Raw genomic sequence first — 19,735 nt, 5'->3', positions numbered from 1 at the left:
TTGCAAAAAAGTTAAAGCCCAATTTTCATCTCCACCAATACTGTACCATCCCTTTAAATCTTGGCAGAAAATGCTATTTAGTAGTTCTCTTGTGTTTACTGCATATAGATCTTTAACCCCTAGAATTTCAGGCTACTAATATTGTTTATTTATGATTATTCCCTGACTAAAGTTTACCATGGGACATTCCCAGCTGAAGTCATGACTGGGAAATGGCAGTACAGTGAATTTGATTTTTACATTTGATCTATATCTTGAGTTTATCATGTCTATGATTCCTATATGTAATCACTTTTTGGCAAAAAGGGAGTGACTTTGAACCTTGACCTTTGACTATTTTCATCCACATAACTAGAAATTGGTATACTTCCGCCATAATGCATGGTTATCCCAATAAGTCTATACGTGTAGTACATCTTAACAATGTGTGATGACAGTTTCACATAATTGGCAAAAAATAAAAATGACATGTTTGTCACAAATGTGTTGATTGTTCACTTTCCTTGAAATAGGGTGTATTCGATCAATGGCTCAGGTATTAGGGGATTTGAGGATTTTTACTTGACCTTTGATCCTTTTATAAGTTTATACATTGAGTAATCTCCAAGGTATGGAGAAAAAGTTAAATTTCAGCATTAAATAGTAACATTTAGTATTCTAACCTGGTCTTTGATCCTTGAACTTTGACCCCATTACCCTAGAATTACCAAGGGAGTCTCTCTCAGACATCTATGCATATTATGACTACGTTTCATGATAATACTTTGAGCCACTTCTGAGATATGGAGGAAGAAGTAAAATTTAGCATTTTCACTTGATCTGTGACCTTTATTAGACCTTTTGACCAAAAGGTCTAAGAGAATCTATATTGGGTAATGTATAATACCTTCAGGCATTGCATAGATATGAAGGAAATATTTACATTTTGAGGAATTGACCTTGACCTTTTGACCCTTGACCCCCCAGCTTCCTAAGAGAACCACTGTCAGGCAATACATGCACATGTACTATGTTCCATAAAAATACTTTGGACAATTTCTGAGATATGGAGACAAAAAGTGAAATTTTAGCACTTTCACTTGACATTTGGCCTTTGACCTCCTGGCCCAAAACTTTCTCTACAGAATCTTTATTGGGTAATACATGTATACACAAAGTTTCATGAAAATGTACCTTCAGGCATAACATAGATATGGGGGGGGGGGGGAAATAGTGAAATTTTGAGCACTTGACCTTGTCCTTTCAACTTTGACCTTGAGCATATGCACCCACAAGCTGATAAGCACAACTTCATTCACTCATGCACATACAGGCCAAGTTTCTTAGGATACCTTAAAAAATTTTTTAGTTACACTGTCCACAAAATTGATTATGGAGAGAAGGACAGACGGATGGACACCCTAAAAGACGTAATGCCTCTGGTGACACTTCGCGGAGGAGGCATAAAAACATCTATTTATGTCTACGCTTTCTACTAACCATACACAGCCCTGTCGCTGTACACTGTCTGGTTGGGCTACACTTTCTACCAAATTATATTGCCAATCACAGGGACTGGAGCTCAGGGAGACTGGGATAAGCATGGAGCTAAAGAGCTCCATAGTGTAAGGTTGGCACAACTTGTGTCTATTCAGGAATCTCCTAGCACATTTTGTACAGCTTTATACACAGCACTCCTGCAGCCAGAGAATCTTGACTGAAGTTAAACCATGGAGCTACTAAAGTAGCTCCATGGTTAAACATCACCGATGATGATTGTACATTTTGGTGCACACATTTGCTGACTGGCAACTCTATTCTACCAGAACTGCACAAATCTTGGCTTTCAAATGTACCCTGGTGAGGGCAGCAAATGAGTTTTATTTAATCAGGCTAACCACCCCCTTACATTTTCAGTCTCCTCATGTTCCAGTCCTCCCACATGAAGTTCAAGCTGAAAATACAAGTTTTAACCAAAGTCAATTAATAGACCATTGACCTTTGATGGGGAGGTTGGGGGGGGGGGGGGGGGGGAGGGGGTTGCCCAAAATGTAATCAGCCATACTACACTTCATATGGCATACCTGAACTAAGTACCATGGAATTCCCCTGAACAGCTCTTGCTCAACTTATGGTGAGATCTGGGATGGCTTGATGGACAGCATCCTGAACGTATGACTCGCTGGCACCCTATGGGGCAGAGGCATGAAAGTGTTCAGAAGATTCAAAGTTTGATCTGAATGTTCATTGTGCACAGTGATGCATTTGGGATGGCCTTGTGGGCAAGGCTTTGGATTTGCAAATAAAATGTTCTGGTTCAAATCCCGTCTGGTGAGTTTATCCTCTGACAAATTGTTTTGCCTGCAATGTCCCTCTTGACCCAGGTGCATCATGGCAATGCCAAAAAAATAATGATAACAGCAGGGCTAGACCATTTTATTATTAGGACTACTGTAAAGGACATCAATAGTGTCATATCAATGAAATATATATATTGATTTTGCTTTACTTCAGTTCAACCCAGGTTCCTTGGTTTCAAACTTCATGGGAGATCCCTCTAGAAACCTGTCCTGTAACACATGTATTGGGTAAGATTACATCAAAGCACCAGTTACAAATTCACACACAGCTACACAAATCATAATGATAAGAAATATATTGTATTGGTCTATTGCCGACACAAAAATCTGGATGCCCTGGGGCCTGTTTCATAAAACTTGTCATCAGTGACAAGTTGTCATAGATGTTACAAGCTACTAATATCCTTGCATCTGATTGGCCAAGAGCAAATTTGTCATAGAAATGTTTTATGAAACTGGCCCCAGGTTTGTGATACAGAATATTAACACATATAATCCCAACTGTTTCCGGTTGTGCTCTCTCTAACCAATTTGCATGTGACTGATGAGGCACGTTTGCTTCCCGGGTTGAATGGCGCAAAGTAGCTGCATAGTGACAGCACTCAAATCACAATTGTATGATGGTTAGATAAACGCAGCACTCCCAGAATGGCATTTCAAACCATGTTCACAACCACCACTTCAAACGGGTTTTGAAATGCGATAATCTCTCTCAAGTTAGTCAGATAAACGCAGCTGATGACCATTTGAAAGTAAGTTCTGGAAAGAACAGAGTTACATGTATGTGAATGCGACATCACCTGATCAATTTTAGGTTTGACTGTCTCACCTTAAAGTGAAAACATAGTTTTGGTAAGGGTTTGAGAACCCGTCTGACACCATTTCATATTTGCTTGTAATATATCGAAAGAGTCTACCAAGAAACTTACCTGGCTGACGCGATTTGCCGGGATGATGAGTTGGTTTGGAGTATTTCGAGATCAAAAATAAGAGTCGGTATACCGACTTTTATTCCAGAAGGAGCCAGACTAACTCCATCTAAGGGAAAACTCGGCCCTATTTCAGACAATTTACACGCAGTTCGTGATCGCCATATTCTATACATATTGTAGGTGCTTGATAGGTGCACATTCTACTTTGCATGCGTGCCAAAGAGATTCTTTGATGCGTGCGTTGTATCAACTCGGACCTTAACTGCGACTAGCCAGGATGCGAAGCGCTACAGGCCGCTCCCATAGTACAACACTGTACAATCCAGAGGGACAACTCGGCCCCGCCGTCAAAGCGAGGCCAAGTTGTCCCCCGAGTCCGAGTTTAGCCTGACCCCGATCGGGTAAGTTCTGAGACTGCGACTCCAGCGAACCTTTTTGGTTAATATTTCGCATTTTTGTCGTTACCCATTGAATATCTTGTTATTACAGTGTTGTTCCACACATTCCTTAGGCATACGTGCACATTTGGGAGCGAAATTTGACAACTTTTGCAGGCGTACCAGAACTATGTTTTGGCTTTAATATAGGCAAACATACATACAGAATGAGGAAAATGGCTATGATTCATCAACTTTTTTGTGGACTTCCTCAGTTAAACTGCTGTCAGTAATACTTGTTTTATCAATTTTACAGCCAGTCTGCATATTTGAGCATTACCAATCAGAAGTCATATTAGCATGTACCTTTAACATGGTCTCCATGCTGAGTGGATTTCACAGTCCCATAAACTGGCTTATGCTGGAAAACAACACTCAAGTTTTAACTCTGAAGGTCAAGCTTATGACCTTGGACATTAGTTTCATGTTTCATTATGTGCAATAATATCATCAGAAAGTTTGTTTTATTGGCAATATTTGTCTGTCCTTGTCAGTGAAGTTTTAACATTTCAAAAGAGAAATAGGACCTGTACAATGACACATTTAGACAGTCATACACTACAATGTACATCATCACAATGGCAGTACAATGGATTGTCGACGGCATTCACACACCTCTTTTTTTTTGACACCATGACCCAATTCATATCTAGATTCATAACAAGTAGAGCTATGATCTGTTATCCCTGATCCTGCAAGAATGGCACACACATTTTAATGCATGAATCTTTATCTTGCCTATTGTTTATCCTTCTTTACACTGCCAGTTGAGAGCTAGATATATTGTAGTCCTGGATGGCATGCAGTGCCCCTGCTTTCATTGTACATGTACTAAGGTCAACTTACTTGCAAGCTTACAACCTGCTTCAAGTTTTAAGGCCTCGGCACACTTAGCACAGGAATAGCAACAGTCCTTTTTTTTTTTTTTTTGGCTATGGTGCGCCAAATGTCTGGTTCCATTGCAATATCACTTCCCTGTTCATAATTTATTACAAAATAAATCTTCAACTGGTGATTTTACTGCTCTTGATTTTGACATAAAAGTAAATTCTTTTATTTTGAACCAAAATTATTGATTTTTTAACGGAACCAGACATGGTTTCTTTTGGTGTGCCATAGCAAAAAAAAAAAAAAAAAAAAAATTAAAAAAAAAAAAATAAAAAAATAAAAAATAAATAAATGAATAACAAAGAAATAAAATAAAATAGAGAAAAAATAAAATAAATAAATAAGTAATAATAATAATAAAAATAAATGGACCACTGTTGTTACTGTGCTCGGGGTTTGGAGGCTTTTATGCAATGCCATTCATACTGAAATCTCAATATGTGTACAAATTTCTCTTTCAACTTCTCCTGGTTTCATTAAAAACATTTCCCCTGATAACCAAGCAAACAAACACACATGCACATATTTAAAAAAAAAAAAAAAAGTTTCTGGTGACTGGTATGCCTCTGCCATATTGCATTTTTCTCCCAATAACTTATAGCACATCTTGACAATGTGAAACAACAGTTTCACAAGATTGACAAGAAATTGAAATGACATGTTTGAAAGTTTGATGGCACAAACCCCAAATATGCCGAGTATTTATAAATTCCTTACGGCCAAATTGCTACATGGTGTGCAAGTATTAGGGCATTTGAACATTTTCAGTTGATTTTTGACCCAATGTCCCACAACTTTCTTCAAGTAATCAGTAACTGGAATTATCCAATTTGCACATCATTTTGGGCTATTTTCAAAATATGGGGAAAATAGTGACATTTTAAAATTTTCACATGACCATTTACCCAATGGCACAAATCTTTCCCTACAATATCACTGTGCAATAATGCATGCATATACCTAGTTTAATTAAATGTATGCATTAAGTAATTTCCAAGGATGGAGGAAAAATGTAATTTCAAGCATTCAAACAGTAGATTTTTAGCATATTCACCTGACCATTGACCCCATGAACTCAAAAATCCAAAGAGAATCATTGCCAGGCAGTCCATGCATTAAGTTTCACAAAGATATCCATGGACATTTCCGAGATATGGAGGAAAAAAGTGGAATGTTAGCACTTTCACTTGACCTTTGACCCAGTAGCCAAAAACTTTTGCTAGATAGTCTTTATCATGTATACACTCACTTTCACAAAAATACCTTCAAGCATTGCACAGATATGGGGAAAATGGTGAAATGTCACAAATTTGACCTTGTCCTTTGACGACGAGTGTGTGCATCGAACTGATAGGCTCAGCTTTGGCCACTCATACATACATACGCCAAGTTTCATTTCGATACCTTAACAGTTCTTACATGTTTTGCGATCTACAAAATCGATTACAGATGGAAGGACGGATGAACGGATGGACAACCAGAAAACATAACACCTCCAGCAACATTTCATGGTAAAGGCAAGACAACAACAAACATTACATAACATCTCAAAGTGCTTCAAGAAAGATATGCAGGATGGTGCAACTTTACCATTTCATAAGCTGCAGTCTTGAAATAATAATTTCCAAGGTACAATGATTGTGTGAACTGCAGATGAGTACTGTGTGTAATCCACACAGCACTTTTATTTTCAAAGCTTTGTACTCTTCACATTCATTTGCTAATTACAATTACAACATACCTTCAAAACTGTTACAAACAATCACTTGCTCTGACCTGGATACATAATGGCAGCAATCACATTCTGAAATCACACCTTTGGAGCAGCTTTTAAGATTAATATCAGACAGTCAAATCTAAGGTTTTTTAATTTGAAAGAGGTTCAAAAGAAAGTGGGACATTTTTCAGTTCTTGCACAAATTCACAGTCAAAAGCATTGAAAGTGTACATTTAAGTACAGCTAAGTCTCATAAAATCACATCACTTTGGTTGATGAGCAGATGATATTTTTACAGAGTGAAAATCTATTTCATGAAACAGCAATATGGCTGGAAGACGTGTGCAATTATAAAAACACACAATAGACATGAACAAAACAAATGAATTGGCATATTATAGGCTTCACTGATCATTCAATAACAAGCAGTTTTTGCAGTGTCCAAAATCTGAATATTTGTCTACAAAAGGTTGGTCTATTTCACTTTAAGACTTGTGTGAGACTGTCTACAAAGTGACAGTTGCTTTGAAATGAATTAGGATGGGAGATGAAATGCTAAAACAGGAAGATTAACAAAATATAATCATATGTACATATATATATTTGGTATATGCAAATAGAAACATGTTAGTAATCATTGAAATAGAAGATCAAAGAATGAGACATATTTGCATTATCACATCACTAGTTTTTGTCATGGTACAAAGTATAGTAACATCAACTCCTGATACGGGGCATACAATAAAACACTTGTAGCAAAGGACAAACCCCCTGCAAACTTTACTACTCAGTAACCTGAGTAAATGTGGCATTACATGAAAACACAAATGTTCTGATCAAGGGGACAATTAATTTTTATCCTTAACTGTTTTATGTAATGACATTTGCACAAGATAATATGGCTGATTTAGTTCAGGTTGAAATTTGGTGCAATGTATTTGTAAATATCATGAAATATAAAAGAGCATACAATTCTAAGAGGAATTCAAAGTTTATTCGATGAAAATTAGTTTTGACATGGTCGAGATACAATGTATTCAAAAAAAAAAAAAAAAAAAAAGGAAGATCCTAATAAAAGATGGGACCCACCTTTTATTAGGATCACATTGTTTTACTTTGCTTTTGGCTATCTCACTCATTTCAAACCGATTTTAATTTAAAAAAAAATCTTTTAATATCTATTAGAATTGTATGCTTTTTAATTTTTCATAAGTGGTTTCTAATCACCTCACAAAAAGTTAAAATCTGAATCCCAATTCCCAAACCAAAATTATACCATTCCTTTAAGCCATCAGTGTCTTCAAGCTTCAAGCTAATGGACAACCTGACACAAAGAATGATATGCCTAGTTCTAGTGTCAATACATTGCTGTATGTATATATATATATATATATATATATATATATATATATATATATATATATATATATATGAGCTTGACATCATTCATGTACATATCCTTTTAACAAACTAAATGGGATAAGCATAATCTGTGTACAGTTTGTTTCCAACAAGGCTACTCTGGTCATAAGCAAAAGAATATGAGTGTATCATATAGCATGCGATATACACTTACGATATTTCTACCATTCTTACATTGCGTAACTGCATGACCTTGTCACAACCAGTTTTTAATCAATACAATTGAAGACATTAAATTTCTACCCCACCAATTTAATAAGATGTTAATATCTTGTAATTCCTGTGAGAATTAACTAGTATTGATTATATGACAAAGCCCATTTCCAAGTGCATCAATTGAAATCATAATTTCAATCCCTATGTTCTTCAGAATTCACTTCTGATTTAGATTGACAAAGAGAAAGAAAACAATAAAAACTACAGCATTACATGGCATGCCTCTCCATATCATCCTGTGTTTACAAATATAAAAACACACATCTAATGTGAATATTTTTGTATAAGAAATGAAAATCTTGAATTTGACATTGCTCTTAAAGCCCTACGATCTGTTGTATTTTCCACAGATCTCTTCACATACCTGAAACAAAGTTTGATGAAATGATGTTTACTTCTGCAATTATTGCACAAGAAATTACAATTTATGATTCGACTTTCCTGACTTTCATCAAATCTAGAACCAAATGTAACAGTATTTTGCTTTCCTCTTTGTCACTGATTAATGAATGTTAATGTGCCCTATTATTGAGGTATCATGTGAAATGATATAAAATCAACAATTTGACATGCATCAGGTTAAATCTGACCAGTCACTTATTTTCTAAGAGAGTGAGATATAGTGTGAATATCACTCTAGACTTTGAGCCTGCCATTCATCATAAATAAAAAAAAAAAAGAATATCCCAGACAAAGTGCCAGCAGTTGTCTTGTTGTGACAAAGAAGCTGCACAATCCAGTTCTGAATAAATGAGTGACACATACCCACACTTTGATCAGAGGGTGAAAGTCATGAGAACTAGCTTAACACTGATGCCCTGCAATGACCACAAACCTTTCTATGGAATAAGCAGCACATAGGATTATCACAGATTAACTCTTCAATGCATTACGGCTTACCGATTGCTGTGAATCACACCAGTACACCCTTTTCACAATAAATTCTGAGCAGCACAAGCATTTTAATCCTTTACTCAGGATTCAATCCCAGCATAACAAAGGGCAGTCATTGTGAAATATATAAAATGCACCAAACACAATACACAGACAGCTGATACACACATCAACTACAGTAACAAGGGACCATAAAGTTGTCACTCTCTTCATGCACTTCAATGTAAGAAGCTAGTGTAATGGCACACTTGGAATATCAAATGAAATAATTTTATGCAGAATATTTTACACACCCACTGGTGATTAATTATGTACACAATTTATATGTACACATAATTGTTTGTTTTGTCATAATTCATCAGTATGCATACACACACACACAGAAAAAAATAAAAGAGAGTAAAGAGTTTACTATCTGAATGCTCCTTGTTTATGTTTCCACTCTTTGATAAAATATCACCTGCAAAATTTTCTTATAGACACAAGTTTAAAAGTGCTAAGATATGAAAGGCAGGCAAAAGAATTAAAATATGATGCACCCATAGATTTAACTTAACCTTGTACCTTATCCACACAAATGTCATTATAACTAGTGCCACACATAAAAAGCAGGATGTTAAAAGGGCATCAATGTCACCTTTATTCTCTCAAAATATTCATCATTAGAAATAAAAACAAAACTTAAGCAAAGTCTCCCCTCCATATCACAAACAAAATGAAACAGTATTTGGTGACAGCAGGTTCATTGCTAAGAACTTTTTGCTGGAGCACTTTTCATGTCCCGAGTTGAGATAGTATTTCCATTAATTGTGGGTAGCAAACACACAATAAAAACCATTCTGAACAGACACACAACACAACTCACTCTGTCAGATGATTCTAGAGGGCATATATATCTTGCCAGTGGTGATACAAAAACATTGGCAATATCATCTTTACTGTTAGATTAATCTAGAAAAATACATCTGCTATAGGAAGTATCTGACATGCAAGGTCACAGTTAATCACCACAATGTGATTGAAAACCACTCTCATAATGATAAAATAGATAGCATATCTGGTGTTCTGATGAACAAGTAATGGATATGACTAGAAAAAGCTAACTTCCCACCTTTGTTCATGGAGGTGACTACCAGTAAATATGTGTTTGTTTTTTAAAGACACTGCCACTAGGTTTACACAATCATTTCACAAACTAACTGGTTGTATGTTTTTTCTACAAATTAAAAATTTTAATTTTCCACAAATTAAAAAAAAAAGAGGAAAATCTCAAGGACACATTGCATACTATAAATTCAATTCCAGTATACTATCGCTTAAAACTATCAATTACAGCACCAGCAGGTTTACAACCAGTCACAAAAGTTAAGTGTATGTCTACATGATATGTCTTTGGGCTGCTTCTGTAGACTTACATACATATGGATGAAAACAGAACAATTCATTTGCAACAATACAATCAACACATTAAAATAAAAAGTTTATGGCGCAAAATGAAATACACCAAGCACAAAAATTACGACACTGAGTGCTCTTCCATGTATAAATTTAGATGCAACATGCTGTTATTTTTAAACATGGCTGCCACAGCCATTACCATTACACAGTGATGTACAAGAATACATGAAAACAAAAACCAAACCTATATGAACACAACCACCGACCCCTAAAAACCCAAACGCAGCAGCATCAGCTGCAATTTAAAACATGATAATGGAGTTCATGTATTTGACTACAAGGCATCATCTTTTTACACCTTGTGTCACTTGACATCCCTTCTGCTAGCTGTCCACTGAATTCTGAGGTTACAATCTACAAATTCTTTATGGCAATTTGAGAAAAGGAGATGAGAAAGCAAAGAAAACAAAATCATGAATTTCAAAGGCACACATTCATGGAACTCAGTTTTATGGCTGCAGACATTTCAAGAAAGTTCACTGTTGTGATATGAAGTAGGTTGTCCAAGGGCTGACTAGTTGTACTCAATGGTGACAGTCTTCGTTTTTAGATATTCATGTAGTGCTTCTTGGCCTGTATAAAAGACAAATATTAAAACATGAGGTGATAACATGAAGCGGTATAAATCAGGGAAGTGAAGAGCTATTCATCGGAGAATATTTCATGGGTTAGTCAAGTAAAAATCAGCAACTAGATAAACATGATCATATGACAGCTGAGCATTAAAAGTAAACAATGGTGCACAAATACAAAATGATAGAAAACTTACATTTTTTAGCACAATCAACAATGTCCAGAAAATTTACACCATGCTACAAATGAAAACCAACAATTTGCAGCAACTACAGAAATGTGATTGAGGGAAGCAGTGTGTCATAGATGTTGGGTATGCACTGCATGCATAAGGTACAAAAGCTGCACTGTGAATGCTGTTCACCTGCTGGCAATGCCAGGGAAAATGGCCCCTACAGAAATTTGAATTGAAGTTTTGTAATCTCTATTAAAGGACAAGTTCACCTTCATAAACATAGGGATTGAGAGAATGTAGCAATATTGGTAGAACACATCATTGAAAGTTTGAGGAAAATCAGACAATCCGTTCAAAAGTTATGAATTTTTGAAGTTTTTGTGCAGTAACCGCTGGATGAGAAGACTACTGCAGTGTGTGAATAACTTAGATGTCACATGCGAACAACAATATAAGGAAAATATAAAGAGAATTTCACAAAATTTCATCTTTTGAAAAAAGTACACATTCCCCCGACTCGTTACCAACAAATGTTATGGGTAATTTTATTCCGCCTGCCTTTAGAAAGAGGCAAGTCAAGTGCTCTTTTATTATGCGGAAAAAGTGAAAATATGTTGAATTTTCTTTACATTTTCTTTATACTGTTGTACGCATATGACTCACAAGCTGTAGTAGTCTCCTCATCCAGCGGTTCAAACATAAAAATTTTAAAAATTCATAACTTTTGCATCGATTGTCCAATTTTCCTCAAACTTTCACTGATGTGTTCTACTAATATTGTTGCATTCTCTCAATCCTTACGTTTATGAAGGTGAACTTGTCCTTTAAAGTACTTTGACATCCAACATTAAAAGGTGATTCACACAGCAATTTGTGAGTGAGATTTGGATCTCGATCCAACGGTCGATGTTTAGATCGCTATTTGAAACTCACTATTTTTGTCATCTGAGTGCCTGGCACACTGAATATAAAAACTTTATAAAGTTTTCTGGCCTTTCACATCATGAAATGGCTGTATGACCATATCTCAGGAAAAAAAAAAATTGTGACATGAGCACACAAGTTGTCAGTTATTTGTAATCAACATATTTATGGAAGAATATTCTAAGTTCAGCAGAGGTTGAGGACAAAGCCACTTGAAAGGATATATCTGTGTAGTGTGTGTGTGTGTGTGTGTGTGTGTGCATGGGGGGGGGGGGGATAATGTGTGCCTGATGCAACCGCCATGCACATTTTGAAGTAAGTGACAAACAAGTACCAGGTAAACTAAAAGCTAACCTTTTGTCTGGCACTTAGCAACATTTTAGAAACCTATCTCCTATTGGACTTGTGCCGGTATGGCTTATACAACTCTAATAAAAGCAGAGAGGATTTTTTTTTTTTATTTATATATTTTTTTTTTAATGAATACCCAAATACATGCCTGCATAAAAAAATAATCATACCTGGATCATATATAAAAATTTAATAATTCAAGATTTCTGCTTTGTTTTCTAAATGTTGCAATATACTATCAAATTTTAATGCGGAAGGAAATCAACTGCAATCGTTAAAGATTAAATCATGCCATTATTACATGTTTACCTGTATATAAAATTTATTGACAGGAAATGAATTATGAGGTAAAATATTCCTTAAACTTTTTTAGTGCCACAGTATAAACACTCTACGTGCCACACTGTTCTGAGACAACAAATTCAGAGTGCTTCTGCAAGCTATTGTGTTTTGAAACCAAGGATGTAACTTTTAAAAGAAACATTTATGCTAGAAATACAGTCTAACCAAATTGTAAAGAAAATTGCAAACTGTGCTGTGATGTGAATTCTATGACCAAGCTATATGGTGTGGCTTTGATGCTTTCAATGTACCGCTGCACATTGCCATTCGTGGTTTGAGCATAGTAAGTGAAGTTCAATACTCATGCATCTTGTAGTATGCATAGAACATTGATAAGATACCAAACAGAATATGACAAGTTTCAGGCATGTATGCAGTAACAGTGAATTGGTACATAAGCATTCAATTAAGTCAATGCAGATATTTCCCCAAATCTCTGTTCACACACTGGTACTATCCTTCACTTCACATTGCCTTTGGTAATTGTAGTAGAGGGGTCTAAGGCAATTACCCCTAGAGTTGTCTCTGGGTACCTGGTTACCGCTAGTCGATTATCTCTGCAATTAACGACAAGTTGACGGAACAGTTATGGTGTATGCCATATTTGCCTGATATTCTGGTAGCCTTACAGGTCTAATGGGTGGAATCTTTAAAAAAAAAACATTATCAATGTATCTCTACATGTACTTCCTACTGATTAGAATCCAAAAATGTGAGGAAATGGAAATATGCTCCTTGAAGTTAAGTATCAGAGCAGAGTTACAAATGAGTTCATGATCACATGCACCATATTCAAATTGCCATCTTTATGATGCATGTCAATACACCCACAGCTGCAGATCAAGAACTCACCATGTTTACACCATGCTGAGCACACATCACATACACCAGCATACCACACAAAACAATCCACAGCTTTACATTTCAACTTAAAATACAACATGTCCAACCACTTGGTAAACACTTCATATGCTCATCTTTTTGTTCCTTACAGGAATCTGCTATACCAGGTATTAGCACTCATAGTACATAATAGTAAGTCATTAGAATCAGGGCTAAGGATATGCAAGAGCTGCTGGGTGACCTTCAAATGTTGGGTGACCTTCAAAATGTAGGTAGGCTGGGTGACCTTCAAAATGTTTGGTAGGCTGTGTATAAACTATTAACCCTATTTCTGTCACATAAGGCTAAGCCAGACTGTTCAGACATTTTGCAGCGCACAGACACAAGATTGTTGTTGGCCATTTCTGAATGTTATTATTGGCATTAATGTGTCATGTTATACATAACTGAAAGTTTATGGTCTAAACTTTCTTATTATGTAATAATCTGAGTGAGGGCGCACTTAAATTTCAAGTGGGACGCCCTCTTACGTCACATAATTATCTTTGCAAACTTACTTCTACATGTTACCACCTATTTTTTTTTTTCACACAACATGCTCTTGTATCACAAAAAGGTCTCACAAATGCTGTAGAGAATTTATTCAGCTTTAAGATGATATGACTTTTTTATCAGTAGCATTAACTTTTAATTTTATGAACAAAAGTCTATGGCAATTATAACGTAGATTTCACACATTTTGTCTTATTTTTTTAAATAATTTTATGAATGAAATGGTGGCCTGACAGTAGATAAAGCATGTTTGTATCTAGTCAAACTGAAAATATAAATTGAATTGTGCTTTTTACTTTAGATTTAGATTTTGCATGTCCTATAATATTGCCATAATGATGATAATCCAAAGGTAAAAAATTGTCATTGAAAATATTCAGTCTTCAGAGTGTCCATTCCAGCCGAGTATGCTAGTCTGCAACTTTCTCAACTCTCCTCATTGAAACAGAATTAACTATCACTGCAGTCATTTTCTTTATGATCAACCTGCATTGAACTGAAGTTTCATATAGTGATGGTTTATTTTGTACTAATAATAAACAGTCAAACATACCCGAACTTCAAGACTGTGCAGCTTCAGGCAGCAGGCTACTGTGACCCTATTGCTCCTTACACCTGCCCTGCTGGCCCTGGCTAACTACAGAGACCCATTGCACTGCTGTTAGTGCTGAATGAACAGTTACAACTGCTTCACTGAATGTGCAGTATTCATCCATTCTACAGATATTCATGAGGCCGATATTACTACAATTATGCCCTTCACAGAATTTGAAAATGTTGAAATTTCTTTCCTGAATGTTTTCACATTATATTTTATTATATTGACTTACATAAAATAGGCAGAAACTGACCTGTGTGTACAATCTTTTCATCGCACACGGCAATCTTTATAACAGTCCCATATATACAGATTCATGTAAGTTCTCCACACAAGAAGCCTATGGCAAAACTGGACACAACACATTATGGTCTGAATGCAAATAGATATGGGTGGGGGTCACCACAACTTCTTGGACTTTGAGAAGGCTTTCCCGATTGGTTGAAGGTGGGGAAGCTTTTTTGACACTAGATTTAGTTTCTTTACACTGTCAGCCAATCACAAATGAGTTTATAGAGTGGTAGCACCAAAGCCTTTGGAGTAATCTGTCAATCAAAATAGGGCTGACTGAATCGGCCAGAGCATTGGCCTTGCAGGCTTTGGGCCGATTAAATCGGCCTGTGACAGAGATAGGGTTAAAACATACTGTGCCCTCTGTGTGCAGAGCTGCTAACATTAACATATTCAAATCAGGGAGGTTGCAAAGAAAACTCAGAAAGATACAAAATAATGGCAGCATCAAGCAGGTACTTCTTATCCTTTTTAGCTTTACATACAGTATCATAAAGTTCATAATTACATTCTGTATTCTAATTCAACTTTTCTGTTCTGCATCAATGCACTTACAAACGGCGATATGAAGGGTTATAAATGATATTCATTATTGTGTAAGAGTAACTCACTATGCTAGTTCATGAAGTCAGAATACCGATACCTCAACCATCTTGCCTCATTCTTCTGAATAAAAGTAAATCACTAATGTGGTCAAAATTCATTTTCCTGTGCACCTGCACCTCTTTGGAATTTGATACAATGCCATCATTCAGACTGCCAGGATCAAAGTCTCTTTCTGAGTATATACAATTACTGGAGCTTTAGGCTATTATACAATTTGTGTTGTAGAATAACCCTTTAATATGTCAGGCAATAAGATAATGCAGTAAAGACTGGATTTATGCATTTCAACAATACAGGTTATATTGTGCTTTTGTGCCTGAGGCATAAGAAAAATGTTCACCATGGTAATGCATTGTTCTAATATTGAAAAATTATGCGTATTGCACATCTGAAAATTATACAGGCATATATCAAGTCAAATGTTCAAAAACTTAGCGAGTAGGCCCATCCAAAGTATTTGCGTGACTTTATCAAACAAGCGATCTGGGGGGTCTCGCATTCACCTACAATGTAAGTATCGCAAGTTTTTCTTGTAGACTACTACCTGAGAGCAATGCAAACTTGGGAGGGGGGGGGGGGGTGGCAGCTTCGAGGGCTTGTATGGGGCATAGTGTCCATATGCATATTCCATCACACTGTTAAAAATACCTGCCAAGTACACTGTATTTAGAAAATGTAACTATGCAGTAAAAAAAATAAAGAAGACTAAAATGTAAAAATTGGCTCCCAATTCAAATCCTGCCTAACCCACTGATCTACCATACATAACCTCGAAAGTAAATTCACTATATATGTATTTCCGGTTATAGACAACTCTGTTGTTGTTGAAATACTAGTAGGGCGTATCAGGGCAATTACCCACCCCCCAAATACTGGTCAGTGATAAGGTTAGAGCAAAGATTAGGGTTAGGGTTAGGTTAAGGGTCTTGAGTTTGGGTTAGGGTTAGGATTAGGTTCAGGATTAGGATTAGGGTTAGGGTCAGGGGAAGGGTTCGGGGTAATTGCCCAGGGGGTACTTGCCCTAGACCCAAATAGGGGGTTCTGGAGTCCTTGTATTAAGTACAGTCAAACCTGTCTATAGCGGCCACCCAAGGGAGACGAAAAAAGTGGCTGTTAAAGACAGGTGGCCGCTATGGACAGGTTATCCAACTTTGTGTGTATGGCCTACATGTACATGTACATTGCACAGTAGCATGTGTACAATTCTGAAGAAAGCTTAACACTAGTGCATTATTATGACTGAATGAGTGATGACTGAAGCGGTGGCGATCACTGAACGTCGCCCAGGAATAACTGGCATGGCTACAAAGCAGCAAAATACGCTGAATTATCTGCTTGGCTACGGCTACATCGGGTCTTTGGCCGCTACAAACAGGTTAAAATCTACCACAGGAAACAAAATTTGGCTGCTGGCCTTGTTTGACAGGTGGCCGCTATACACAGGGTCTTTAAGAGGGCTTTTCTCTTGGGGGGGTTTTTCAGTGGCCGCTATAGACAGGTGGCAGCTAAGGCACGTTGACTGTACATAAATTGTCAACCTTGTGATAACACACTGGGTTTGGTGACTGAAGTTGGCCATGTGTTCTCAAGAACAAGAACAAAAAGGTGTTGCCCTTCCCCTTCCTGGTCCTTCCTGGTTTGCTCTGTTTAACTAAATCACGGATTACAAATGTACACACAGAGGTCAACATAGCCATATCATCAATGTTTAATATTCTAAGCATTTGCACACTCTGGGCACTGACAAGGGCAAATCAGTATGTGCACTTTAATGAGAGATCCTTTAAAGCAACATACCAGATGGCCCTGGGAACTTGAACAAATAATCCAGGACAAATTTGACATCCCATGCAGTCTTAATATCTGGCCTTGGGTGGTTTACGGTGAAAGACTCCTTTCATTAAACACAAAATTACGGGATAAGAGCTGACTTGTGTATCCATCAGTAAGGATGACAACTGATGAAAGTGCTGACCTTGCAGTATTTAAGGCGCTGTAACTGGAGCTCTGAAAAAGTGGCATTGGGAAGTCAAACAATGCACTACCCCTCAAACAAGAGCATTTCTTCTGCACAAGCTATCAATTTACATAGCTACAAAATTTTAACTTACCCAGATCTTTGCCAAATCCAGACTGTTTGAAGCCACCAAACGGAGCAGCTACATCGGTCTTGTTGTACGTGTTGACGAAGACAGTGCCGGCATCAAGCTTTTCACTGACATACATGGCCTTGTTGATGTCATTGGTAAAGACACCAGAGGCAAGGCCAAATTCAGTACCATTGGCACTCTTCAGCATGCCATCAATGTCACTGGAAAATACATAGACAGATATAAGAGTGTCAACAGTTTTCTCCATAAAGCAATAAGCATTCCTCTTGATATAAGCCTCTTTGATTTCTTTACACTGTTTATTTGGAATTTGGGGGCTGCCTAGTTCCTGCAGATAAAAAAAAAAAAAAAATAGAAATGTCGCTATGGCGACTGGTATGCCTCTGCCATACTGTACAGTTCTTCCAATAGGAATAGAGTATGTCTTGAAAATGTGACATGACAGTTTCACATAATTGGCAATAAACTGAAATGACATGCTTGTCATGTAAAGGTGTTGAGTGTTTACTTCCCTTGAACTGTAGGTTTCACTTGGATGGATGGCTAAATCATTTGAGAGAGAGAGAGTTTTCAGGAATTATTTTTACTTGACCTTTTCCCTTTGACCCCATGGTCCGCATTTTTTTCAAATAATAAATGGTGACATCCAATTTTCATGACATTACTTTGAGCTATTTCAAAATATGGGAAAAAGTTGTAACATTTTATCATTCTTACTTGACCTTTGACCCACAGTCAAAATCTTTCCCGACAGAATTGTTGCACAGTAATGCATGTATTACGCAATGTACAATGTACCTAGTCTAATTAAGTGTATGCATCGAGTACTCTCCAAGGTATGGAGAAAAAAGTGTAATTTCAGCATTAAATAGCACAATTTTAGCATCTTAACCTGACCTTTGACCTCTGACCCATGTTCAAAAAAATTCCTAAGAGAATCAGTGTCAAGCAATACTTGTATATGTACTAAGTTTTGTGACGATACCTTGAGCCATTTCCAAGATATGGAGCAAAAAGTAAACTAGAAATGTCGCTTTGGCGACTGGTATGCCTCCGCCATAATGCATGATTTTCCCAATAGGTCTAGATAGTACATGTGGACACTGTGTGATTACATTTTCACAAAATTGGCAAAATATGGGAATGACAAGTTTGTCACAAATGTGTTGAATTTTCACCTTCCTTGACGTAGGTTTAATTGGATGAATAGGAGAGCATGTATCTAGGGATTTAAGGACTTTAACTTGACTTTGACCCATTCATACATTTAGGCATTGAGTAATTTTCAAGGTACAGGTGTGGAGAAAAAGTGCAATTTCTGAATTGAATAGTAAATTGTTACCATTTTCATCTGGCCCTTGACCCTAAAATTCATAAGATAATTACTTTCAGGTAGAACATGCATAATATGTACTAAGTTTCAAGGTAACTTGAGCCACTTCCGAGATATGGAGGAAAAAGTTAGTTCAGCACTTTCACTTGATATCTTTGACCTTTTGACCTTTGAGGCAAAAAGAGAAAAAAAAAAACTTTCCAGAGAATTTCTATTAGGTTACACACGCATACACCAAGTGTAAAAAAATAACCCTGCTGGCATTGCATAAATATGAGGGTAATAGTAACATTTTGAAGTCTTGCACTTGACCTTTGACCCCTGACCTTTGACCCCATGAACCCTACATTCTCTAGATAATCACTTCCAGTCAGTACATGTATATACTATGTCCATGAAGATACCTTGAACAATTTTCCAAGGTACGGAGAAAAAAAAAGAAGTTTTAATATTTTTACTTGACCTTTTGACCTTTGACCTTTGACCTCATGACCCAAACTGTCACCAGAGAATCTTAATTGGGTAAAACATGTATACACTAAGTTTCAAGAAAATATCTTCAGGCATTCAATAGATATGGTGGAAATAGTGAAATTGTATGTATTTGACCTTGACCTTTTGACCTTTGACCTTGAGCATGTGCACCCAAAAGTTGATAGGCACAACTTCACCCCCTAATACACATACATGCCAAGTTTCATTAGGATACCTCAACAGGTTTCGATAGTTACCT

General features: G+C 36.7%; 1 protein-coding gene across 3 annotated transcripts in view; it reads right to left on the bottom strand.

The window, feature by feature from the left end:
* LOC140246225 (mitochondrial 10-formyltetrahydrofolate dehydrogenase-like) overlaps positions 1-19,735 on the bottom strand; it is a 647,794-nt gene that overhangs the window by 565,363 nt on the left and 62,696 nt on the right. For 2 of the 3 annotated variants that reach the window (XM_072325677.1, XM_072325676.1), the window contains exons 21-22: positions 17,670-17,869; positions 7,745-10,876 (exon numbers count right to left, since the gene is read on the bottom strand). In XM_072325677.1, the coding sequence (XP_072181778.1) occupies positions 10,818-10,876; positions 17,670-17,869 (259 nt within the window). In that variant the 3' untranslated portion in view covers positions 7,745-10,817. Of the gene's footprint in view, positions 1-7,744; positions 10,877-17,669; positions 17,870-19,735 lie in introns of those variants that run through there. The other variant, XR_011902451.1, reaches the window with a different exon arrangement.

This window comes from Diadema setosum, chromosome 2, assembly GCF_964275005.1.
Source record: "Diadema setosum chromosome 2, eeDiaSeto1, whole genome shotgun sequence".
NCBI classification, from domain to species: domain Eukaryota; kingdom Metazoa; phylum Echinodermata; class Echinoidea; order Diadematoida; family Diadematidae; genus Diadema; species Diadema setosum.
This window is presented reverse-complemented; position numbering and strand designations above follow the sequence as displayed.